Below are 27,291 nucleotides of genomic sequence, written 5' to 3'. Positions count from 1 at the left end.
AAATCGTGAGATCACTGGGCAACCTCTTGCTTAGAATAATGGATAAGGCCACCTGAGGGCATTCTTCCTACTTTTTTTTTTTTTTTTTTACGGAATAAAACGAACAGAACTGGATGTCTGCCAGGACTCAAAGCTTTATTCTATCTTCTTCAATTTCCTCCTAATTTCCTTCATAAATGCAAGTTTTGACCTTGCTTAAGAAAGTTCTTTTGGCTCAGCGAAAATGACATCCTGCCCTATGTTGGAATCAGGGTGAAGGGGAGAATATGTTGTAATTTTGGAATTGCTAGAAAGTGGTAAGGCATGTTATGTCTTCCAACCATTGTGCTTGACAAGCTGTGACCCGCAAGCTATAGTGTGAAGTTGGCTTGTTTTCACTAACCTTATTTTAAGGGGAAATTGTGCATAATAACAGTGCACATATCAGCAAAAGCAACATGTAAGAAATCATTATACTGGAACGTGCTTGCAAAAATATGTGTGTATTAGTCAAAACTGCATACTGAAATGTGTTTACCAGAAGAAAGTCGTACAAAAAGGGTGAAAAGCTTTCTTGAGGGTTAAGAAGAATAGCAAATTGCTGCAGAAATTTGGTGAAGTAAATTTAAGATTGGAAAAGCGAAATACTGGACGAAGCGAAATAGGGAACTGACGTTGACAGATTCGCCCATTGCCCAGGGATGAGTAGCATCAGGGCTGGCAGGGAGGCCAGTTTGTGTGTGTGAGGGGAGAGCTGGATGTCAGGGTTGGCCCTCCACCCCGAATCCAATTTTAAAGTGTCATTCCAGGAAATTTAATTGCTGCTGGCAAGGAGAAGAGGAGGATTAGAGTTGAACTTGGTTAATCCCTATTTACCCATGAACTTGCTGGGTAGCCCTAGGCCAAAGCAGTTTCACTCTATAGTTCCAGGGACTAATAGTAATATATTAGTGAGCAACAAACTTCTGTAAAGATGAATGCAGTAAAAATGCCTAGATGCTGCTTCTGTTCTAAACTGCTCTGCAGGTAGTAAATAATTGGATTGTGTGAAGTAGTTTTTATTTTATTATAAATTTACCATTCCTGTGCCACATCTGAAATATAGGGGGGGCAATATTAGCTTTTCTGACTCTTGTTTCGACTCATGTTGTGGGATGCATGGGTTACTGTGCTCGGCATTCTGTCTGTGTAAACTATAATAAGCCTTTAGGAAACCTTGTCAAAGGCAACTTGATCCGCAGCTACTCAGATTAATGATTAACAAGGCAGGAATGTTTGACCTTAGTGTGTTCCCAGGGATGTGTGCTGTTTCTCTGTGTATGATGAAAGGGTGTGTTGAGCTGAAAAGGGGCTTCTGATATGTTTTGTATAATTGCCTATGTAAATATTTTTCTACAGAAAGTAATACGGGCCACACATTTCGCATTAAAAAAAAATACTTTGAAAACATTTGTTTTTAACCTTATTTGCCATAGTTCCTTGGAAATTTGATTGCTAAACTTGTATAGGGTAGGTGGAGAAAGTGGTGGGTACTTTATAATGCTGATATTCTATGCTTAACCAACATGGGTGGTTTATCCACGGCTCACTTCCTATTTAACTTTCCATTTTGCACCATCTCAGGTTTCCTTATTTGTGAACTGAGGACACTGTTCTCTGCTAGGTAGAGCTGTGAAAACAAATTATTATAGCCTATTTATAGTTTTCTAAGATTGAGTGCCACTCTCTAAACCGTTAACATGAAAGGGAGTAACTCTCTGACTGTGGTGGTATTACAAACATTTCTGCCTAGCATGTTCCTTCTGAGTTACTTGGATTTCTTTAATTATTAGTAAGGAAGTGGCCAAATAGCTTGCATGTGTGCTCTATGGTCACCATTGCTCACAACTGAACTGAAATCCAACAAACTTTTTAGATGCACAATTCTTGAGTGGTCATGCTCATGACAACTTCTATCTTATCCTATCTGCTGGGACATGCACAAGTCCTCCCTCCCTCCCTCACGCACTCTGCAAACATGCATACTGGACGGAATGCATGGGTGTTGCTCTGCTGATGGAAGGCATTTGTCAGCTGAATGGTGAAAGGGACAATTTTTGGCAATTCCTTCTCTTCCCCTTGAAGTATTAATAATAATAATAATAATAATAATAATAATAATAATAATAATGATGATGTAATGATAATAATAACAATTATTATTGTTTTATTTTATTATTTTATTTTATTTATCTCCCGCCCATCTGGCTGGGTTTCCCCAGCCACTCTGGGCAGCTTACAGCATATATAAAACATAGTAAACTATCAAACATTAAAAAACATAGCAGTACATGGCTGCCTTCAGATGTCTTCTAAAAGTTATGTAGTTCTTTATCTCCTTGACATCTGAAGGGAGGGTGTTCCACTACCGAGAAACCTCCCCCCTTGGTTTTGTTGTTTGTTTGGTGGTTTTGCTTTGTTTTATAACGGGTAGGCAACCTAAGGCCCGGGGGCCGCATCTGGCCCAATTGCCTTCTCAGTCCGGCCTGCGGACAGTCCGGGAATCAGCGTGAGTAGAATTTGTGCTTTTATTTAAAATGCATCTCTGGGTTATTTGTGGGGCATAGGAATTCGTTCATTCCCCCCCCCCCCAAAAAAAATAAAGTCTGACCCACCACATGGTCTGAGGGACGGTGGACCGGCTCATAGGTAAAAAAGGTTGCTGACCCCTGTTCTGTAAGTTGTTTGGAGTTGCTCTGGCAAGAAAATGACTAACAAATTTAATTAATTATATTAATAATTCCCCTGCAGGCAGCCCCTCATGCCCTGCAAAATCTGTTAAGGGGTGATATCTAAGCCTCTGGAGCACATGTTGAGATGGGGGCTGTAGGGAGAAGGAGGAATTGCTGAATACTGCCTCACTCACTGTTCCACCGATGGACACCTTCCATCAGCTGAGAAACACATTGGATTCCACCCATTTTCAGCAGGGAATATGCTATATAAGATCTCTCATTTCTTTTTAGACATGTGTGCCATCTGCTTCTCATAACTGAGCTCAGGGCAAACCTGTTTCGCTTGCCCCTGATTTTCGGTAGAAGCCACTTGTGGGCAGCTTTCATTGGCCTGCCCTGATGTCTGTCATGATCTCTCCCCACCCCACCTTCTTGGAACATATTTTCATATGACATCTGGCTTTCATAGGCTTCTGCTTCCCCTCCTCTAGTGTGGCAGAGAGTAGGAGTTTAGAATCTTTTGCTAATTTTTTAAAAAATTTTTTTATTACATGGCTTGTTGGATCATCAGGTTCTAATAAATTGTCATTAATGCTAACTATAGTTAGCTTAAAACAGGTGTGGGCCTTCATGTTTTGCTTGTGAGGACATTTTGGTCAAGCCACACCCACCTGCCATACACATGTGGGGCAGGTAAGGAAGGTTCAGGTGAAAGCAGGGTTGCAGCTGCCTGCAAAGCCCTTTGCAGAGCACTCCGCAAGACCCAACAGTCAGCTGATTGTCACATGGTTTGATTGTAACATCAGGCGATTGACAGGAGAGTAGCCCTGCCCGCTTGCCAAAAATGGCACGTTGAGGTTGCAGGAGATAAAAATCCGTGCTGCTGACCAGCTCCAGTCCTGTTCCCCACCCCCAGCGTGCTACCAGGGTGGATTTGATGTAAATCAAATCAATTTAAATCACAATTTAAATCACTAGTCAGTAAGACTTGATTTAAATCATTTTTTTACAGGAAGACTCATTCTTACTGCTATAATCTTAATATTTACAACTAGATGAAGGTTTCATTTTTGGAATAATAAATTTTCAGTGTAGTTTTTACAGTTATATCAAAAATTACTGATTTGGTTATACTATTAGAAATCCAAAGACAGGTAATTATAAAATTATTGTTTATATTTGGACAACTTTTCTGCTGTACTTTATTGGAAGGAGAAAAATAATCATTTTAAACAGTTTATTTAACAAAACAATAACATTTTAGCATATGTATCCATGTTTGTTAACTGATGTGGTTAAATGATTTTTTTAAAAAAAACAAACCTTAGACTGAGTTTTAGTACACATGAAAAACTTAAAACAAATCTTTATTTCCTGATGAATAGCCTTTGGATTATAATGTAACTTAAATAGAAAACTGTCTTTAGAAACATTTTTCCTCCAAAAGCATTTTACAGTGGTACCTCTAGTTATGAACTTAATTCGTTCTGGAGGTCCATTCTTAACCTGAAACTGTTCTTAACTAGAGGCGTGCTTTCGCTAATGGGGCCTCTTGCTGCCGCTGCGCCACGGGCACACGATTTCTGTTCTCATCCTGGGGTAAAGTTCTAAACTCGAGGTAACTCTTCCAGGTTAGCAGAATTTGAAATCTGAAGCGTTTCTAACCTGAGGCGTTTGTAACTCGAGGCACCACTGTATTTTAAAAATCCAATTTAAATAAAAAAATCCAATTTAAGTAAAAACATCTGATTTTTAAATATTTCTTTTTAAAAAATATTTGATTTTTATCCTCCCTCTCCGCTAACCTGGTTTAAAACATGTAATCTTCTCACCAGCTTCAAAGTGAGCTTGCTGAAACTAACCATAGTTAAGCATAACCACAGTTCCATGTTTGGATGACATGGCAAGCTGTGGTTAAGTAAGCGGAAACCGAAATTCCTCCTCCCAGTCACATGTGGAGAAGGGTAAAAACAAACGCCCAAGGCTTGCTGTGGCTCAGTCACATCACGCTGGGCTACAGTTTAGCATGACGATCAAATGCAGACATAAATTGGAATAATGGGTTGTTCCTCATTGCATAATTGCTTGCAGGAGTTAATCATGCAGTTACACCCTCATTTTATAATGACGCCTAATTATTTGAAATATAGACCCTGAGAATCAGCAACTCAGAAAACTCTTTGTTTCGTGCCATATGATTGTTGCAACTTGCTTGACCCAAACAGTGGCTCACTGTTGAGCGTTTTTACCCTTTCTTAGAGGGGGTGATGTTTAGAGGGGATTCCTTGCCCATTAGCAGCATTTGAGGGTTAATAGAAAAGAGTGCCTGTGTTGGCTTGTATATATAGCTGGAAGAACTTGGCCAGTAACCGGATTTAAAGCGTGTGGGAGGTAAAGCAGCATAATAACAAAAACAAATCTCTTGGTGTCCTATAAAAGGGAATGGAAAAAAACTGATGGAGGATTCACATTGGAACAACTTGTCATGCTTGTTTATATGTAATTTTGAAAGGTGGTTGGTTTACATTACTACTGTGTTTAAATGCTTGCTTTATTTATTAAACCTCTTAGTGCCTGAGAGCTGCCTTATGTAGAAAAAAAACTTATCCTCAATTGCTGGCTGTGTACAGATGATAGAATTTTAGGGACTAGAATTGTAAGTTTATCATTTGCCTGTGTACATGTCTGCCTGTGGTCTTGGCTGCATCCAGCTTTGAAGTTTTCATAGCTCTTGAACTGCATCATAGGAAAACAGAAACCAGCCTCAAATTATGGTTAAAGCAGTTTTTTGAAATAGGGGTGTGTGTGTGTGTGGGGGGGTGGCATTACACACAGAAGCCCCTAGCTTGTATACTGCTTCCTCCCTTTGCCCCCTACACCAGGGGTCGGCAACCTAAGGCCCCAGTGGACCCCCGCCGCCCACTCGGTTGGCTCTCATGCGTCACGCTAAACTGGCACAGAACAGAGCGGGTACCGCCTTCTGCGATGCTGGTTGGCTTCCCATTGGCTGTAGGAAGCTCCTGCAGCCAATAGGATGCTGCACAAGCCTCCTCCACACCAGAAGGAGCACCGGAAATACCGTTTGCACATGCGTTTGTGCACGCACTCCGGCCCACTGTGGTGTCTGTGGGATGGTGAACTGGCCTAAGCCACAAAAACTTTGCCGACCCCTGCCCTACACTTTTGTGAATTTACCACTTACTCTCAACAAACCATACTTTACAATTTCAACTGAACCTGGGTAACTAGGGTTTGCAAATTCAGGATTGCAAACTAGGACCAAATTCGGCAAACTGTGTTTAAGGTTGCTGTTTGTTTGCTTGTTAATGTTTTGAAGAATATATACATATGTGCCCAAGAGATGGATGCTGGAAGAACACATGTGACACGTGACAACTACCAACACCTTTGTAGGGCGGCTTGCCTCATGCTTTCAAAAATACTTTGAAAAGACATGATTGCTGCTTAAATAAAGAAATAAAATTAAAATCTCTTCCACAGAATTATGGCCTCGAAACGGACAACATGAAGAACTTGCTTCTTAAGCTACGAGCTTCTTCCAACAATCTGCAAAACTACATTGGCAGCCGGAGGAAAAGTTCAAATTATGATGGAAATACCTCACGCAAGCCTCCTAATGAATTCCTTACCTCAGTGGTGGAGCTTATTGGTGCTGCTAAGGCTTTGCTGACGTGGCTGGACAGGTAGGATATCTTGTATGCTTTTAAACACAAACAATAAGAAGGTAATCCATATCTTTTAAGAATCTGTATTCCCTCCTCCAACCCCCCAAAAACATTCCCTCCCTCCCCCCCCCCCCCCCCGCAAGGCAGACTTTAAAGGGAAGCTGGGACATTTCTCCTTGCTTGCCTTCCTGGGATTCTTTGTTTACAATTAACATTTATCTTGCAGTATCTTAAGTGTGGAAGTAGCACTTTTCCAAGTGTCCTTCAGCATGACAGCACCTCCACTTTGGAACTCCCGTCTATTGATATTAGGCATGTGCCTTCGCTGTACTATTTTGGTGCCTGTTAAAAATGCTTTGTTTCAGCAAGTCTATACAGATATGTAAATACAACACTTATTTTAATATCTAGTTTTATTTTATAATGCATATTTTTAAAGCTGCTGATTTTTATTTTATTTTTAGGCTAACTCGTTTTTAACATCTGATTTTATCAGCAATTTTAATGTATCTTCATATAAACTGTGTAGAGTTTTCGACGATTAAATGGTATATAAATCCTGTTAATTTTTTTTTTAAAGTACAGTAAATAATATTGCAGCTCAAAGTGGTACTGTATTCCCATATGCTACTGCAAGGAAAGATTACATGGAAGTTTGCCACTTTGCATTGGGCCATTCTTGACCCAAATTCCCTTAAAACAACAATGAAATATAATCATTCCATGACTTACAGTGAAATCCTAGACATAGCTGTTCAGAAAAGAATCCCATTGAATTTAGTGGGGTTTCCTCGCAGGTAAGTGGTTTTGGATTGCAGCCTGAATTTTCTGTTTCTCCACTATGTGATAAAAGGGAATTTGGAGTCGCCCCAGAGAAGTGAAGGGCTGGGAGGCAGAAAGCATTCCTTTCATCTTCTGGCTAATACTGTTGATAAGTTAAGGTAGCTTTCATCAAGTTTGTGCCTGCAGTCTGTTTTGGACTGCAACTCCCATCAGCCTCATCGAGCACGACTGTACTGCCAGGGGCAGATACGAATTGTAGTCCAAAAACAGCTGGATTGCAGCAGGTTGGTGAAGGCTGATCTATGGAGACAGTTGCGGATATTTCCCCAGTTTGAGGCCCGAGATAAACACAAAAGTCTCTCACATCCTGCCAGCCCTCCAAAGAACCCTGATAGTGTGACAGGAAGAGACATCATGAGAGAGATTGTGGAAATGACAGGATCTTGTTGAGAAGCTGGAATGGATTTTGTTTTTAACCAGGGCTTGGAGCTGTTGACTGGCAGCTCTCTGCATTCTTTCTTCATCCACATTATATTGTAGTCTGCGCCCCCCCCCCGGCCGCCCTTCCCAATTTCATTGTTTCTAATACAGTATGTGCCTACAGTGGTACCTTGGGTTAAGTACTTAATTCGTTCTGGAGGTCCGTTCTTAACCTGAAACTGTTCTTAACCTGAAGCACCAGCTAATGGGGCCTCCTGTTGCCGCTGCGCCGCCGGAGCAGGATTTCTGTTCTCATCCTGAAGCAAATTTCTTAACCCGAGGTACTATTTCTGGGTTAGCGGAGCCTGTAACCTGAAGTGTATGTAACCCGAGGTACCACTGTATTGTATTTGTTGTTTGGTGAACTGCTTAGAGACTGTCTTAGTATTATGTAGTATGTAAATATGTAATAACTTCATCGCAAATCTTTCTTTTGAATACTGTGGACCAGTTACTTGGTTTCAGGGCTACTATATGTTGTGGCCTATCCTGGTTTGCTTTCCCCTTTCTGCCCTTACACCACCACTTTTGGCAAAGCACAAGGTAAAAGTGGGACAAACCTCGACTTTCCCGTGATCAGAGGAACCGGGTGAGATGAGAACTCATTGCAAGCAGAGTTTTCGATTTCTGGATTAGGGCATAAGTGTGGTCATTGTAAGCAGCCATAAAAAGAGTTAAGACCTAACTAAAAGGGTTTTCTTTTAAAACAAGAAGCACGGGAGTTTATAGCAGACCTGTTATTAAATATACTAAGCTTGTGGTAATGACCACTGTTGTGTGGCCTCTCTTTTTTCTTAAAGACACATTCTTTTCTTACCACAGGACGCCGTTTACAGGGATAGCTGACTTTTCTGTGACTAAGAACAAAATCATTCAGCTCTGCTTGGATCTTACTACCACTGTTCAGAAGGTCAGTTGATGCACTGTGTATATAACCCACCAACCAATCTCCATTTGACCTTGTTCCATCCACATTTTACAAAAAGGAGGGCAAAACGTTGGGTGTGTGGAAGTAACCGCAATACAATTTTACATGTAGCTTGGTAACAGAAACAAATTGGAGTCCTGGGGATTTTTAGAAATCATTAGAGGAAGCAGGTGTATGGAGACCGTTGCCAAGTTTTGTTGCTCTGGCCTCCCACAGTCGACACTGGGGGGAAAACCAAAACCCTCCCAGTGTTGTTTTTAGGAATTATTTACTTGGTAAGGCTATTAATTTAGCTTGTTGTAAAACTCCACACCTATAAGTCACCCAGTTACTCTGCAGCATTTTATTGCATGGGTATGTGAGCCACATTTTATGAAAATTTGGGCCATGTACAAGCAGGGGCGCGGGTGGCGCTGTGGGTAAAACCTCAGCGCCTAGGACTTGCCGATCGTCAGGTCGGCGGTTCGAATCCCCGCGGCGGGGTGCGCTCCTGTTGCTCGGTCCCAGCGCCTGCCAACCTAGCAGTTCGAAAGCACCCCCGGGTGCAAGTAGATAAATAGGGACCGCTTACTAGCGGGAAGGTAAATGTTGTTTCCGTATGCTGCGCTGGCTCGCCAGATGCAGTTTGTCACGCTGGCCACGTGACCCGGAAGTGTCCTCGGACAGCGCTGGCCCCCGGCCTCTTAAGCGAGATGGGCGCGCAACCCCAGAGTCGGACACGACTGGCCCGTACGGGCAGGGGTACCTTTACCTTTACAAGCATTAATCTTCCCTAGATAATTTGTAATGCTTCCTTTATTTGAATCTTCTTTTTATCGACCAGTGTGGTATAAAGGCTGTCTTGTGATTAACCAGTTATCATTATGTGTAGCTATGTGTGTTTTCTGCAGTAGCCCCTTCAGTTATAAAACTTTATAGTGGATGAGGCACATCTCTGGTTCTATTTTAAATATACTTTAAATGCTCATTTCTTTACTGTGGCCTTTGGGGGTTGATTTAGGACATGGCGGATGTTGAGATGCATTTTAAATGGCCTATTTTGTCTTCCTCCAGTTTTATAATTTTAAAACACAATAAGATAATGTTAAGTTTTAAATATTTTACTGTTATATATTTATATGAATGTAAACTACTTTGAGAGGCAGTCTTCCCTGAAAAGTAGTAGCATTGTTGCCCAAAATTTAGCAACATGGATGTTCAAATGCCATGCCCTTTCCCATCTTGGATTGAATGCTAGATATTTAAAGTCTCCCCTAGATTTAAGCTAGGCTGTCCATCTTGAAATTTCTGCTTATGCATTTTTTCAAAAGTAGAGAAAACACTATAATCTTCTAAATGAGCTTCTTTTAGTTCAAAGTCTCCTTGTAGTTTTTGCTGAGTAAATAATACTTTGGCTTGAATTCTTTCAGTGGTGTATTTGGAGAGGGTTCTTTTATTTTTGTGTTAAAAGCATACACACACACATGACCAAAGGCTTTAAATGTGTGCACACATTCTGAATCAAGAAGTGCAAATGGAGTTTCTCCGGTGCAATAGAGCTTTCCTGGCCACAGCTTCCAAACATTGCCCCCTCCCAAACTCGAAGACCTTTCAGAGCAGAGTGGGATCCAGTGTCAGAGTCTACTGTTAAAGGGGGGGGGGGGAACCAGCATAAATCAGAGCTCCCTGCCCCCCTTGTGTGAGCAGAAATGCCTTCTGTTCATGAAAGGCACAATGCATGTTGTAAAGTGCATGTTGAAAGGGAAGACTTGTAGCTCAGTGGCGGAGCACACACTTCTTATGCCAGAGGTCCCAGGTTCAGTCCCTGCTGTCTCCAGGTAAAGGTAAAGGGACCTCTGACCATTAGGTCCAGTCGTGGCCGACTCTGGGGTTGCGGCGCTCATCTCGCTTTATTGGCCGAGGGAGCCGGCGTACAGCTTCCGGGTCATGTAGCCAGCATGACTAAGCCACTTCTGGCGAACCAGAGCAGCGCACGGAAACGCCGTTTACCTTCCAGCTGGAGCGGTACCTATTTATCTATTTGCACTTTGATGTGCTTTCAAACTGCTAGGTTGGCAGGAGCAGGGACTGAGCAACGGGAGCTCACCCTGTCGCGGGGATTCGAACCACCGACCTTCTGATCGGCAAGTCCTAGGCTCTGTGGTTTAACCCACAGCGCCACCCGGGCTGGGCAAAACATCCACCTCCTCTCTGAAACTGTGGAGAGCTGCTGCCAGCCAGTGTTGACAATACTGAGCTAGATGACCTCTGTTTAACCCTCTTGTTTCTTTAACAAATCATTTTACCTTTTGTGAGTAAAGGCTATGTGATAGAGAGGACCATGTGTGCCAGATGTGATACTGCTTATATTTCTTGCTAGCAGAATCAGATCATGGAAGGTGCAGATATATTGCCAGAATCACCTGTGAATTTTCTTGCGAATGTAAAATGGATTTCTTGGGTTCCACTGGGTTTTTCTTGTAGAAGTTGCATGCAGAATCTGCTTGCATGGAGGGAATCGTTGCTGCAAGTGAGTAACTGTTTCTGCATGGAGAGCAAGCCTCTCTGGACCGTTGCCAAAGGCATCTAAATGTCAACTGTATTCCACACATCTTTGACTTACTGTACAAGTCAGCAGTGTCAAAAGTGTCAGTTTACTGCTGCATAAGGGTCTTCCGCTAATAGAATATTTGCTTTCTCTCTTTTTTAAAAAAAGGACTGTCCTGTGTCTGAAATGGAAGATAAAGTTCTCAGTGTAGTAAGTGCAAAAGTTTCTGTTTAAACTCTTTCTTTGAATGCCTTCCTGTTCAAAACTGCTCTTAAGAGACAATGCTGATTTGAAAAGAAGCTTTGTGTGTTAACGGAGCTCACGTACCTTGTGCTGTTTGCACTGTGTTCTCTATCATCCGAGATGGAACTTCTGCCCCGTGTCTCGTGGGAAGAAGCGCAAGTTCCTTATTGGGTGATAGAGAAGAGTGGGAATCAGGAAGTGCAAGAGATCTGAAGTCATTTGTAGTGTGGCACTTGGAGCAAGTGGAATGAAGCCAATTGCTGCTGCTATGCTTCTAGGTATATAAATGAAACACACCACTTTTTATAATTTACTGCTGAATTACTAAAGTAACAAACTGTGGGCTTATTTTGTTTTGCTTGCCTAAGGAGTTGCCGGCCGATTCTTCAAACATTATTGCATAGGCATACATTAGCATTCTGACACATGAAAAAGTCTCGACACCCAAACATTCAAAAGCCCAGGAGCAGTAAAGCTGTCAGTGTGGCAGCAAATGTACCTTGTTCTTACAGAAGACCTGCACTGCTTATGGTTTCTAATTGCACTTGGTCTGAAAGGGAGTTTTCCCAAATATTTTTGCAGCAGTCTTGTGACTGGAAGAGGGATGCATTGACATGCTTGTTATATTTTTGCAGTGGTTAATCATCTCTTCCTGCTTTTGGCATGAATCAGGCTGTGTTCTTTGATAAGGCCTTCCGCCTGCTGATAGATGCTTAGGAATTCACAATAGCTAAAAATAAACACACACACATTTCAATCGAACATAGAACAATTAAGAGTATTTTACCGTCCACCCCCCCCCCCAATTTTTCCATATTCCCTTCCATGTATGCATTGCAGTGGTTACTACACTTTTTGTTTTTGCTTTTATTTATTTATTTAACTGTAAAAAATGGCATGTGTGTTATTCATTTTGTTGAATATTACGTATACTGAGTCAGATTGCTATCGCCATGCATCCCACCCATTTTTTTTGTCTGTCAGTGCCTTTTCTAAGGTCATGGGGCTCTTCTTTTTCACAACCTTGCTGGCTGCCATCCATTTAAAAATGAGATGCCCTAGCTCTTGCTTAGGGGTTTTGTGTATGCAAAGTGTTTGCTGCACTGCTAAACTTTACAACAGCTCCTTCTCACTTTGCCTACATTGTCCTCAGAATGTCAAGACACCATCCTGTATGTATTAGCTGTTTGGTGAATCTTTAACTTTTTATTGCTGTTTTACAATAAATTTTAATTTCCCCCGCCCAACAAAAAACCCCAAACATACATCATTATTTTGAATTAAAGGCAGCTTACCTAACAGTGAAAAATAAAAAAATGAATTAAAAATAAAATATTAAAAATTCCACCTGCATGGATCTAATTAACCGTACCCAAATAGAAAAGTCTTTAAATGCTTATTGGGGGGGGGGGAGGAGGGGAGAAATTCTTAATTAATGTGGATTTTTGTGAGATTCCAGGGGGAAAGGATGTTATTGTTGAGGGGAACCACAAAGAAAACGCACATTTGCATTCCCTTTTTTCTGATTTGGTGCATAAGTGATAAAACTGAGACAATGTTCTTGATCAGTGATGATGAAAGTCTTAGGATTTAAGAGTGGAGGGAGTCTCCAAGAATCTGAGCTATTTAGGGCTTTAAAGGTCATATACAATTGGACTCTGAACAAGGCGTCGGTGCATATGATGCTCTGACCCTCTTCCTTTAGGGAGTAGGCCATTGTGCTCTTCAGTATCCAAAGCTTCCCAACTGTAAACAAGAGCAGCCCTTTGTGGAGCTCATTAGTGGCCTTGCTTCAAGTTACAAAGGCCTGAATTATGGCTGCAGGATTTGAATATGTCACAAAGGACCAGCAGCTTTCTTACCAGATGTAGTTGATGAAAGGTAGTGCTGGCAGCTGCTGCAGCCTATAAATCTGGATGCAGTGACCCCTTTACTTGTGGGAAGGACAGAGGGGCTGCGTTTTGTTGTAAGGCAAAAAACAATTCCAAAAGTAATCCTGGTGCTCTTCCTTTGTTTTAGTCCAAGGTTCTAAATGGAATTTGCGATAAGACAATCCGATCTACAACTGATCCGTTGATGAGCCAGGGTGCGTGTCTCGAGGAGGTTCATTTAACTAACATCAAACCTGGGGAAGGCCTGGTAAGAATGTTTTCCTTCCTCAAATCCTGAATTGCTGCCCACTTAGCATTTTTTCAAGTGCCTTTATAGTGGCCTAGTCCTTGAAGGCTAATGTGATGAAACTGGTGTGAGTTCCAGAGCTCCACTTGCACAGGAACTTCCAATCTTTTCTACAAAGAATAGGGGATCCTACCGTTCAGTATCCCTGTGTACCTAGAGGGGTGGAGAAGATCTTACAACAGAGAGCTCCATACTAGCATTGATACCTTTGTACGGAAGCCATTACTGCTGCTGTCGAGCTGTAACATTACTAAGAATACAAATGTCAAGATGTTGACAGAAGGAACAAGTTATTTAGTTTAATAATGTAAAAACTAGACAATAAAGACCTTTCCCTTTCAGTGGCAATAAGTTCGAGGTAAGCAGAGCTGTTTGAGTGGTGTATACCCTCCTCAGAAAGTGTTTTGCACCAAAAAATAGCTGAATTCTGCATGTATTGTGTGTTTATCAAGAAGGGTTGCTTATGTTGTATCCAGACAACAGGTTTTCAGGAGGCATTGTTATATACCTTGGGTAATTACCATATTGTGTTTTCATCTTGTCTGTCAGTTTGTCCCCCAGCCAATCAGGGTCTCTGAGTCAAACTGTTTTTGCCAATTTTTGTTTGTGTAGCTCATGGGAAAAAGCTGCAAATAGCTCCTGGCAACAAATGTGTATAATTATTATTATTATTATTATTATTATTATTATTATTATTATTATTTATTATTTGTACCCTGCCCATCTGGCTGGGTTTCCCCAGCCATTCTGGGCGGCTTCCATAGAAACCAAAAATACACTAAAATATCACAGATTAAAAATATATTTTGGTTTTGCTCTCATGGACACCTATTGGATAGTACACCTCCACAATGACTTGGAGCTGTGTGTGCACGTGTGATGATGGGGAAATATTTTATTTTAACTACACAAAAGGATGCATTCTTATCAGTCATCATGTCCCTGCCAACTCTACAATTCTATGATTCTATACCTTCACATGCAATTCTTTAAAGGACTGAAGGGGAAACCCAAAAGGAATCCTTGGTTCAGCCTTGCAAGACTTTTTCTTTATCCAGGTCACCCTAGGAGTAAAATTGTCTAGATCAGATCCTTCTTGTCAGTTTTGCTATTCTGTTGAGTTGCATGAGACTCAAGATAAGCAGTTCCCATTAGAAAAGAGGATTTGAATTGATGAACTTTTCCCTTATCTGCAGTGAGACACTCTCTCACTCCTTTTATACCAGGGGTGGCCGCTATGGTGCCCCCAGAGGACTTTCTTGGTGTCCACTGCACCCCGCCTCCTGGCCTGTCGCACTGCTGAAATTAGACCTGAAAGCAGCATTCTATTGATATCAGTAAATAGTTTGTGGTGTCCGCTTGCTTGCGGTATGTGTTGGATGCCACTGACAAATTCTTCAGTGTGTCCGTGAGTCCAAAATGGTTGGTGACTGGGTTTACACAGTTAAACAGTGTTTCATTGGGACTGGTGCCAGAGTGGGATTATGGGAAAAGTTGCTCTTCATAAATTGTTGTCTCTATAGAGCCTCAATATAATTGTGGATGCGCTATAATTACAGTGGTGCCTCGCAAGACGAAAAGAATCCGTTCCGCGAGTCTCTTCGTCTTGCGGTTTTTTCATCTTGCGAAGCAAGCCCATTAGCGGCTTAGCGCTATTAGCGGCTTAGCGGGCTTAGCGGATCAGCTGATAAGCGGCTTAGCGGATCAGCTGTTAAGCGGCTTAGCGGATCAGCTGTTAAGCGGCTTAGCGGCTTAGCGGATCAGCTGATAAGCGGCTTAGCGGCTTGGGAAAAAGGGGGGGGGAGAAAAAACCCCCGCAGGAACTCGCAAGACATTTTCGTCTTGCGAAGCAAGCCCATAGGAAATTCGTTTTGCGAAGCACCTCCAAAACGGAAAACCCTTTCGTCTAGCGGGTTTTCCGTCTTGCGAGGCATTCGTCTTGCGGGGCACCACTGTACTGTTGTGCTAAATTTATCTTTTTAACTATCCATCTTAGGGAATGTATATAAAATCTACTTACGACGGATTGCATGTTGTTACTGGAACAACAGAAAACGTGAGTATTTTTTAATGTTTTCTTCCAAACAGAATTAATTAAAGCTATCTTAGATGAAGATGAGATCCAAGAAGCCAACTTGATTAAAAGCAGATTCCGAAGTCATATTTTTATTTATTTGGGTTTTGCAACATTATCATTAACTTATCATTGACTGGGGTAATTAAGTGTGTGCTTGTCTGATGGTGTCTGCCTGTCTAATATCAACCCCTTAGTTCAGTTTGCAGTATGCAAATAGAGAAGAGCGTTTCAAAATGCCGCTGGGGTTTGAAATAACTGGAATTACCAGAACTATTGTTGAGTAAAGCGCTTATAGTGTTTGGTCTAGTAAATGCTGGCTGAGCAAATATGTACTTCCATAATGTGCTCTGTCCTTTATAAAAGCAGCAGCAGGATGTTTAGACTAGTAATAGAATGTAAGATTCCATTTGCTTCCTGGGACAAACACATTTTTCAAGATAACAGAAACAGATCTTTTTAATTGCAAAACCTCTGAATGGTCAAAAGGGAAAGGCTGGTTGAATGATAACATTTCTGCTGAGCTGAAAGACAGCGCTTGGCAGAGTTGGGAATGAAAATACAGATTTTGATGCTGATTGTAAAGCTTTAAAAACTTATACATGTGCAAGTGTTTAAATCTGTCAGAATATCTGATGACTTTGAGTTACAGTTTGAATAAAAGTTCCTGGATTGCGTGGCACATATATCTCAGAATTTTATAAGCATGCAGACTGTTACTGATTCCCTCCTTCCCTAAAGAAAACACAGCAGGTTAGCGGTCATAAACCTTTGGATCTCCTTTATCTCTCTTAGAGCTTGCTTGAAAAATCCTAGCTTCCTTTCTTGGGGACTGCATATCTCCATAGAGGAGCAAGTGATTTACAATTAGTAGAATGATTCCTTTCAGACGTGGAGACTAGACATTGCAGTTGCTGCTGCTTCTCATTCACTGTCCATCCAATAGTGTAGATAAAGGAGAGTCTGAGATGGTAGATATTAAAGCTCTTGAGTTGTTCAAGAGGAGCGAGACGTGTCCGATTCCAGTCAGGTGACAGGATTTCCCAGTTGTTTTTAACGGCTTGTGATTTCCTGCTTTTGGTGGGAATGATCTGACCCAAACAGAGCTTTCCAGTCATCTTGCAAACACTCATAATGCAAGCCTAGAGCGCTGTATTGTTTGTTTCGTTGAGAGCTTTTGCAAACAGATTTTCGTAATCCTGACAGATATTCCTTGGTATGCGCAGTGCACATTTTTGGACGTCTATGATTGCGTACTCGGAGAGATCATCTGTCGGATTCTTTGCCAAATAGGTGTTTCCGTTCCAAGGGAAAAGGGAGGTGCCCACTGGAGGTTCCCTGTCTTCCCAGGCATCTTGCCTCACTTTCCCAATAGCTTTCTTTTATGAAGATGCTGCTGCTGTAGTTTTTGCCCCCAGAATGCGTCAGATCAGATGGTGAAAGGTGAGGGAGTCTTTCCTAATGAGGCTTTTAGTTCTCATCCCAGGTAGCCCAAGGGGATTGTCCTGTCCTCCATTTCCCTTGATAAGGGAACAGAGGAAATGAGACATTTGTTTCAGTTGTATGAGTCACGCATCAGCTTAGTACCTTTTCCTTTCTCTATGAGTGGGATGTCAGGAGTATCACTGGATGTGAAGTGGTCATAATGGCATTGGAGACATTTAAAGCAACAGCTGCAGGAGAGTGCTGTCTCCTGGACAGAACAGAGTAAATATTTAGGTGCCAAACTGCTGCTTGCTGATAGTTAACAAGGCAGACAACAGGCTTAGTTAGGATATTTGTGATAAAAGTTTTTTTTATAACACCTCTATCTTTCAGTACACGTAATTGACCCTGCAGCATGTTCCCTACGATTAAGAGAAATCTAGTTAAATTTGCAAGCTTTTTATTAGATGAATAAAGAATATGCAAACTAAAATGCTTCATGTGTGATAGAGACAGGTTTTAAAACAAAAGGAACGTGGTGTTCAGGGGTATAGCAGCAGAAAAAACTAAAATTGTATGTCTTAGAATCTATTGTTCTTAAAGGTTTTTAAAGGGGTTTTTTTTTGGGGGGGGGTGTTCTGCTAAAACTCCCAGTTGGTTTAGTTCAGCCTTCCCCAACCTTGTTCTCTCCAGATGTTGGACTGCAACTCCCATCATCCCCAAGCATAGGTGATGGTGACGGGGGCTGATGGGAGTTGGAGTCCAGCAAACAACTGGAGAGAGTGAGGTTGGGAAAGGCTCGCTTAGTGTTTTTGCTTTGTCAGGGCCTAAGTATACGGCAGTGGTAGACCATGTGATATAACTGGGTTACTGTTATATAGAAAGTTGTGTGCACACGTAGCTCTAAAGCGTGATATGGAAGCTGTTCCCTTCCTCCATACTTCCCATTCTGAAATGACTTCATCCACTTCTCTGTCTCCCTTCCCCCTGGGGTGGCCCTGTGTTTCGGAGGTGACCCCCGCTGAGAGAAAAGTGCTAGGATTAAGCAGTTTCAGGTGGGAAAGCTCACGTAGGGGAAGCTTTCCCTGCCTGGTCCATGCTGTGCCTTAAATCTCTTCCTCAGATTTATAGGTTTTCAGCATGACTGTGTCATGTAGCTACCTAGCTGTGCCTCAACAAGTAATGAAAACACCCCCTTTTTTGCAACAGTTCTTCTCTCTCTCATTCTGTCAAAAGAATTTTGGTTTGTGACTCTTTTGCAACACAGACTGGGGCTCATTACCATTGCTTGAATTTATGATCCAAGGACTCACAACAGAAATATGTAAGCTGCCTCCCTTAAAATCTGAGATGACAAATGGGACCCACGACGACATGTTGCAGTTGGGAATGCTTCTGCTTAGGGCAGTGGTGTCCAAACTTTTTTCAAAGAGGGCCAGATTTGATGAAGTGAAGGGCCGTAGGGGCCGACCCAAGTTCTTGACCTTTTTTTAGGGTTGAAGTTGTTAAGGGTTTTTTAGGATTCCACCCCAGGAAATAAACTGCCACAGGGACCAGATTAAACCGACTGGCGGGCCGGATTAGGCCCCCAAAACAGACTTTGGACATGCCTGGCTTAGGGAGCCAGTCAGCCATGTCTCCCTTGAGGAGAGTTCATTTTCTTTTTCAAGTAAAGCTCAGTATTCCATGGCTGCTCGGTCACCCTTGGGCTACTCTTCTGAGTATCCCCTGCAAACCTCAGGGTTCTCCTGAACATGCTCATATCTATTCCTTGTTTCACAGTAGCCCCTTTTTGGCCAAATTGCTTTTGGCACTTGCCACCGGAGTTTGCAGTTAGAGGAAGTGATGCAGGGTAATACTAAGACTCTGTTGGATCTGTGAGAACAATTTAATCCAGAGATAGGGAATTTGTGATTGCTGGACTACATCTTCCCATCATCCCTGACCCTTGGATGTGGGTTGATGGGATTTGGAGTCCAGCAACATCTGGGACGCCTGAGGTTCTCTGACCCTGGTAAAATCCATGCAAGTTGTCACTTGATTGTAGCACCATCAACTGCTGACTGTGAACATGTGACTCATATTCCTTAGATACACAAGTGATGTGATTGCATCAGCCAGTAACTCCTTTAAAAACAACAACAACCCAAAACAGCATATTTTATTTTATTAAACATTCTGCTTAATAATGGAAGTTCTTAAGCAGTACATAAAAATTACAGATCTCAGAGTGTCTGAAGCTTTCTGTGTGGTTTGTGTGAAAGAAAAGGCTTTCTACTAAGTGTTCTATGTCTTGTTTGGTGGGTTGGGAGCTTGTAGCACTCTTAGAGGTTTATTCCGTGTTTGGGTGTGTTTTTTGGTTTTGTCTTTATCTCCCCACCACCCTCTTTCTAGCAGTCAGAGTAGATTTGCCAGTTCCTGATGCAAAGAGACTTCATGGAGGGGCTGTTGTTCAGTGGAAACACAGAAAGTCCCAGGTTCAATCCCTGGTATCTCTAGTTAAAAGGATGGGGAAGACCTTTCCTTGCAATCCTGGACCGCTCCTGGCAGTAAGAGTGGACCAGTGGAGGTTGGTCTGTTATGGTGAATGAGATGCTACCTCACCAACCTGCCTTCTTACAACCAGTCTGTGGGGCGGCACTGCCTGCAAGCTTCCTCCTCCTTGGTCTCGGTGTTGCTGCTTGCAGAACTCAGCAGGCTTATAGAACTCTGCCCTGCCAGTCCCAATGGTCCCCAGTCACCACTGGAATGGACAGTTCAGCTCTAGTTGGACAGACAGTCAAGGATAGTATAGCCGAAGAAGCTCCTTGTGTTCCTTTCCTGCGACTCCTGCGCCTTTCACACCTGTGTGTCAAGGATTAAGCTTTGCATTGCTCATCCTTGTGATGGTACAAAAACTGTTCCTGCTGAAGCTCTGCTTGACCTCTCGCATCAGGACAAGCCAGGTTAGCCAAAAGGAGCTTTTGCTTTTGGCAGCAGAAAATCACAGCAGAGTTTGTGGCCCTGTGAGACCTTAGGCAAACTTTTGTTTTGTTTGCTCAACATCTAAAATCTGATTAAGGGTTTATTGGTTAAGATCACGGGGTGGTTTTCAACAGTTTCGGGCACTTGCTGCTGCTTTTGTTTTGTACAGAAAGGATATGCCAGTCCCAAACGTTCACTTGCACTATATAGAGGAGCCCTTGAAATAGAACCTAAGGTGTGGCTATGCAAATATAAAGGTGGGACTATGTAGATAGAAGCAGGCGCTATTCTCAGTTATTGGTGTGGTCACCACTGGCTGCTCCCAGTGATGATCTCCAATATAAGGAAATGGCTAGTTGTCCCTATAGGAGCGAATGGCAAAGAGCAGCATTACGATGCATTGTTGAGCTGATAGCAAAACCTGCCCTCCATCTGAAAATGCTGGGTGATCCTGTTCTCAGTGCCACACACTTAGTGGTGTGAACCTACCACCACCTGGGTTCCATGTTCTCAGACAAGCCCTTCCTGCTCTCACACTTCACCTGCCATATTGACCAGCCTTTTGCTGGTTATTTAATTGATAGTTGTGATGTCTAGTGATGGAGATGGCAGCTGTAACTTGCATAGAAATCTCACAGGCATGTCTATCTGCTTGGCTTTTCTGTAAAGGTCATCCTTCGGTTTTTAATTTTTAAAAAAACAACAACTAAGGAGCTGTTTAGTAGTTTTCAGCGCTCCTCTTTTTGTCCTCTGCAGTCTCCAGCTGATAGGTCTCAGAAAATTCATGCAGGCGATGAAGTGATCCAGGTGAATCGCCAGACTGTGGTGAGTAAAGGGCATTTCTTGTTTCCCTTTATTTTTAGCCAAGCAATTTTCAGAGTCTGAGCAAGCTCACAAGACAGATTTTAATCTTCATTTACCAGTGACTGACCTTTTCAATTAAATACTTGGGGGGGGGGGTTAATGCTGGAATGGTGCTTTTCCCATTAAGCCAGTTTTCCCTAGAATAGCAAGTTCATGTTATAAATTCAGCTAGAACTTTTTATAAAAGGTTGGTCATAAAACATTTTGATTAAGGAAAGAATGAGCTTCCCATCAGTTTATTCCCTTAAGCTTGTTTTAAAAATAAAAATCCTGAGAAATGCAATTCCGTTTGAAAACATCGAGTACTGAGGCTATTTAAGAATGATTAGATGTTTTATAGGGCTCACTAAATGAAAAGTTTACTAAATGTGGGCCTGGAACATAACTATAGATTTCTGGAGGCAGGACCCACTTATAGTGGGTAGAACTCAGGTCAAGAAACAGTAGTAAGAAAGACTCTCCATCCTTCTTGTTGTATACCTTCTTCCACACAAAGCTTGCAATTTCCTTCATGGAAGCAGGTAGAGTCAGAAGAATCTGCTATCCCAACTCTTCTGGAAAATTCTGGGCTGAACAGTCAAGCAATACCAGCATCTAGAACTGTTTCTTTGTTTAGTCAGGGATATCCTGGGTTGGGTGAGCTGATGGCAGCCATTTCCTGTGAGTGCCCTTTCTAGGCACATGCACAAAGTTGCGCCTTTGAGCGGGGCTAGAATGGGTGAGGTAGGGAAAATGGCAGACTGCGCCTTTGCTGCCAGTTGAAGGTTTCCACTGCTCAGCAGTCACTGCTACTGATTTGGGGACCATGTGCTGTCTAACTTCCCCGTCCCTGCTTAAATGAGCCAACTCCCTATCATAGTTTTTGGCAGCTTGTTTATATGTGCCACATATTCCACAGATGTATTTATGCTCAAAACAACTCACAGAAAATAAACTGTTTAAATTGTAATACTTTATAAAAATCCATCCTAGTTTCACTAACAAGCAAACAATTAACGATTAATTTACAATATGTGAAAAGATGTAAGTGAGCAAAAAAGCTCACCAATGGGTCAGTTAACAATATCTAATGTAGCTCCAGGGCTGATAGTGTTAGTGCCTAGCCAACCCACACCCCATCTTTATACCAGATAGGCAAAAAGCAAACAAACAAAAAACCCCTCGAGAGTACTGGCAGGGCTGGAGGGTGCACCAAAGCAGGGGGAAGCATCCACTCCCCAATGACAACCCAAGTCTTTTTCTCTCCCTGTCCTTTGCCCAGCCATTTCATAATCCGCCTGTCTGTTTAAAATATTTAAAATATTTAAATGTTTAAAAACAATTGCAGACAAGCAGACAAATTTTCAGCAAGACTGAGATGTCTCAAGACTAGGTGTCTCAGTATTGGTAGACATGTCAGGCAATTCCCTTCCCCCACCCCTATATCTTGTAATAAGCTTATTCTGCCATGTTTTGCCTGCAAAGTCATTTCTTAAAATATGTCATTTGGGTTTGGCTGGGGGTGTAGGGTTTACTTAGAGCAAGTGGTATTGTAATTTATACATAGCTCTCTCATCTCAGAGGCTACAGGCTGGAAGACAGTGTTCACTGAAACTCTGCATTTTTATAGCACCTTTACCATGGCCTCCAAAAGCCTATCCTAACAGAGAAGTCTTATACAGCTTCTGGCCAAACCAAGACCTCATAATTCTGCGGTGAAAAGTGATTTCCATAATGATGTTATGGAAGGTAATTTGATCTACATGCCTCTGATGTAGGGCAGTAGACATTCTAAGTGTTTGTTTGCTTTGTTTTGAAGGTGGGATGGCAGCTGAAGAACCTTGTGAGGAAGCTCCGTGAGAATCCTTCTGGCGTTACTCTATTAGTCAAGAAACGCCATACAGGCTCTTTTAATTTTACTCCTGCGCCACTCAAAAACCTAAGGTGGAAACCACCACTTGTTCAGGTAACAAGGTTTTAGTTTTGTCTTGCCTCTGAAACGCTTCCCAGTGATTTCTTCCCTCATTTTGTGCATGATTTAAATAATTTTTTGTGCTTATTCTTGAAGATGCTCAGGCGTAAGGAACAGCCGGTTAGAATGTTCGATCTTAGAGATTTTAGTGGGATGTGAAATGGGTTTAATTTTCTTGGGCCCAACCAACTTTGATCTTTATTAGGTCATACCACCTATCTATTTGAGCTTGGAAAATGATACTAAGCCAATTCTTGCACTACAGTTCTGTTGTAATGCGCATATATAAATAGCCCTTGTGAAAGCACTGAAGCTCAAATTTCAACGTATTTTGCATTGTCTAATTTAAGTAGTTTTGCAGCCAGGATAGAAAGGGTAGTTGATTACAAAGAATCTGTGAAATCTCATTTTCCATTAAATTACCTTAGCTTTCTAATATACCAAAAGAACAAGGCAGCTGGGGTTTGAAGAGAGGGGGAGAATGATTGTTTTTCTTTAATCCCTGAAAGATCCTGTTTATCAGGACAGATAACTTATAGCGAGGCCATTTGGGGCTGAGTTGCTTATAATCTTTTGGACTGATGAATTCTAGAAGTAAACAGTAAATTCTCGATGGGCTGGAAAACTAATGATGGGAGATTATGTTTTCTAAAAGAGCAGTTTTATCCAGTGTTCTTTTGTAGCTGAGTTGTGTGATTTCCCCCCTTTTGTTTTCATGGTGCTGTTTGCATTTGCCAGTTGCCAACATCAGCAGAATTGGGATGTTGTGGCATCTCTGTGTGAGAGAGAAAGGGTGTGGAAAAGAAATGAGGATTAATAGCTTTAAGAAGATGATGATTTTGAGGCTGAGCAAGTAATGTTAAGGGAGTAGTTTCACACTTTCAGGAAGCTAATAATTGAATTGCTTATAGATGCAGGTACATTTCCCACCACTTTTGTCTGTGTACTATTTAAGCTGTTGCTCTGCAAGAACGTGCTAAACAGGTGCTTGTGTAGCTGTTTCTTAACTTTCCGAGTTGATGAACAGGTCTCTGCCATAGGTGTCCACTTTGCGCTGTTTTTCAACTCATCTCCTGTTGTGTTTTGTGCTGTTCTGTAACTGTTTTTATTAGATTTTGTGCATTGCCTTTGAACGTATGTGGAAGGTTATTAAGAAAACGTGGAAGAAAAATTAAGAGAAGTTATCAACATACATTTAATATCTCACAAAAGCCTCAAGGGGCTCATTTTCTTCAGCAAGTCATTTCTTCAGCAAGGCAGTTCACTATTATTAATTTGGAAATGCAATAAACAAAACAACAAACTGCAGATTTTTGGTTTGGATACAGGTTATTGGTTTCTTCCAAGGGTGCCTGGAGTTACACAGCCATGTTTACCGTAAATTGTTACATGTAGCCTTATTTTCAACAACTCTAGGCAGCTAAGGAAAATGAAGCACAATCAGTAAACATAAAACAAGAAGCAATGTGTCTGTTTCCAGTGGTTCAGGTGAGAGATGAAATGAAGAATGTTGTCACATTGTAGAGGGAAAGGGCCAGTTGCATAGTGTACGTCTAATTTACTTAAGCAACTACCTGTTGTTTTTCTCACTGCAGACCAGCCCACCTGCAACTACTACCCAGTCACCTGAAAGCAGCATGGATACTTCCCTGAAGAAAGAGAAACCAGCCATTCTGGACCTTTACATACCTCCACCACCGTCTATTCCATATGCTCCTCGGTATGCCAATACCTACCTAATGCTTAACCCCAAAGTGCCTTTATTTTGGATTTATTGTTTATTGATGTAGAATATTTATAAACTGCTCACCATTCTAAAATATCATGGTGGGTTGTAAGAAAAAGAGGAGAGAGAGAGAGAGAGAGAGAGAGAGAGAGAGAGAGAGAGAGAGAGAGAGAAACAAAATGCAAAATTCACACCCATAAAAATACATTGAATCCATATCTAAAATGAACAGGAACAATATTCAGCAATGCTACTATGAAAATGCCCGGTTGAATAAAAAGTCTTAAGAAAAGGACCTAAAAGAACACATGGTTGGTGCCAACCTAATTACCATGGGGAGTGTATGTTGAAGTGTGAATGCTGTTGCCCTAAAAACTCTGGCCCGGGTACACATGAAACAAATTTCTAGGGTGTCTTAGGGCCCTGCTGGATGACATAAGGATTCAAGCAGGATGGCAGAAGACTGTCAGGCAAACAGGTTCTAGGTTGCTTAGGGCTTTATGCACCAGGGCTGACTGTCAGGACAGATCCCTTAACAAGAGCATTGCACACTAGCAGCAGGTCGCTCCTCACTGCATGCTAGCCACAGCATTCTGCTGCAGCTTCTGGACCAGCCTTAAGGTCAGCCCCACACAGAGTGGGAGTAATCCATTATCTGGAAATTCTGACTATTTTGCATGATGTATTCAGGTGCTGTTAATCCTTTGGAAGGAGCAATCTGAATTGCAGAGTGCTTAGACTCACTCCAGATCACAGAAACCTTGTTCAACCACCTCTCTGGCGTCTATGATGGCACCATGCATTGCCCACATACCTTCAAGCATCCTGTCTAGGAGCTTGTTTTCAGAGAAGAACCAACATTCTTAGCTGAATCATTGGCCTAGTACCACAGTTTATGCTTTTTCTGTGCTTGCGCAGAATTGTAGGACCCAACTCATGCACCCTTGATGATGTCTTCATTCCTTTTACTTTTTCTGCATTCCCCCCCCCCCAAATCTTGAATAGCTATAAAGTCGCACTACTTCCAAACGGTAGTAAGGACCGTCCACGAGTGCAGAATCACAATACCTTATATTTTCATTGCTAATCAAGTTCCTATATCTTTGCAGGGATGAGAAGGGGAGTTTTGTTTATGCAGGAGGCAGCAAACCTAAACAACCCCTACCTGGTTCCAAAGGTGCGGAATCTCCCAATTCCTTCCTGGATCAGGAATGCAGGAGGAGAAGGTTTACACTTACTGATTCCGATCCATTGCCTGGCTATTCCATGGAAGCAAATATTTTTCCTGCAAAGATGAGGGAAAAAACGCCATCCTATGGTGAGTAAATTGTTACATGGATTAGCTGAGGAGAAAAGCTGTGTGCATCAGAGTGTATAGGGTGGGCATAGGCAAACTTGGCCCTCCAGATGTTTTGGGACTACAACTCCCATCATCCCTGACCACTGGTCCTGTTAGCTAGGGATGATGGGAGTTGTAGTCCCAAAACATCTGGAGGGCCGAGTTTGCTTATGCCTGGTATAGGGTGTTGGAGTGTGTATGTGACAAAGCCTCCAATGTAAAGCAAAGGCTTGAAAATTAGGTCCCCAAATCTGTCGCTAAGTACCAGCCACTGGGCGCATATAGCAGGGAAAGACCTGTATCCCTGCTTGTTAAGGAGTGGGCGCACTGCTACTTCTTTTAGGATGACAGGCACCAGCCAGGATGGGCGGAGATCAAGATAGCCACACAAATCCTGTCCCATCACCAGGCCACATAAATTGAAAAAGGATCCCACAAAACACATCACTCTACCACAACTGTGGCATCCAAATTACTATGGAGTTGAGTGACTTCATCCTCAAAGTGTTGGGCAAATCATTCATAGTTGGCTCCAAAGATCCAACCCCCATGTTTGGGTCGACAAGCCTCTGGACCACATGGAAAAGCTTCTTCGCTGCCTCCATTGCTACTCGATACGTGTGTTTATGTGCTCTAGCAAGTGTCCAAGTCAGCTTCAGAACAAATTTTACACCACTTGCGATCTAGCCATCTCTGGATTTGTTTCATTACCTGCAGTTCCTTAGTAAACCAAGTTGCATTCTAAAGAAGAACCCCGGAAGCGATTGTGTTGATGGCCCTTCTCATATCACCATTCCACACAGAGCTGAGAGCCCTAGCAGAATTGCTGGCTCTGTCTGTTGGAAACTCCCCCAGAGCATTTAGGAACCTCTCAGCTTCCACTAGTTTCTGGAGGCAGGCCATCTTAACTGGTCCCACATTCCTACAGGGCAGAGCAGCTGCTACAAGTCCAAGCTTATTAGACATCCTGTTGCTTGCTGGTATTGCATCTCAGTTAGCTTCTTCCTATTTTGAATAGATTGTGTAAACTCTTCGCATTGTGTTTGTCACTGAGATCAGCTAATATGAAGTTAACTTAGCACTGTTTTCTTGAAACCCCTTCTGTGTTGCCTTTAGGAAAGCCTCGCCCGTTGTCTATGCCTGCAGATGGAAACTGGCTAGGAGGTGTAGAACCTTTCTCTAGGCCCCGAGCAATGGGGAGAAAAGGTAAGGAAATTGTGCTCTAGGACTGCCGCTTTCTTAAACGCACTTGTCTGTACATTCGCTACCCTGGCCTGTAGCGAAGGGTCCACTGTGCAGTTAAATCTTGCTAAATTCTGAACATCCTCTTGTGCATTTACCATGAGTAAAATCGGAAGTGGGGATCCTAGCTGTTGAAATGCAAAACTTTGGTCCTTTTTATTCCTGTAAAGAGGTGGCCCACCTGGGTC

The 27,291-nt window shown here is 42.2% G+C and overlaps 1 protein-coding gene across 1 annotated transcript in view; it reads left to right on the top strand.

The window, feature by feature from the left end:
* The window catches only part of CNKSR3 (CNKSR family member 3), a 61,800-nt gene that overhangs the window by 29,419 nt on the left and 5,090 nt on the right, over window positions 1-27,291 (top strand). The window contains exons 3-12 of the mRNA XM_083607977.1: window positions 6,195-6,397; window positions 8,465-8,552; window positions 11,266-11,307; window positions 13,360-13,479; window positions 15,515-15,574; window positions 20,738-20,806; window positions 22,644-22,790; window positions 24,392-24,516; window positions 25,632-25,840; window positions 26,978-27,067. Of these exons, the coding sequence (XP_083464103.1) occupies window positions 6,195-6,397; window positions 8,465-8,552; window positions 11,266-11,307; window positions 13,360-13,479; window positions 15,515-15,574; window positions 20,738-20,806; window positions 22,644-22,790; window positions 24,392-24,516; window positions 25,632-25,840; window positions 26,978-27,067 (1,153 nt within the window). The remainder of the gene's footprint in view (window positions 1-6,194; window positions 6,398-8,464; window positions 8,553-11,265; window positions 11,308-13,359; window positions 13,480-15,514; window positions 15,575-20,737; window positions 20,807-22,643; window positions 22,791-24,391; window positions 24,517-25,631; window positions 25,841-26,977; window positions 27,068-27,291) is intronic.

The sequence above is a fragment of the Podarcis filfolensis genome, assembly GCF_964270895.1.
Source record: "Podarcis filfolensis genome assembly, chromosome: 3".
NCBI lineage: Eukaryota > Metazoa > Chordata > Lepidosauria > Squamata > Lacertidae > Podarcis > Podarcis filfolensis.
The sequence above is the reverse complement of the archived record's forward strand: the minus strand, read 5'-3'. Positions and strand labels throughout refer to the sequence as shown.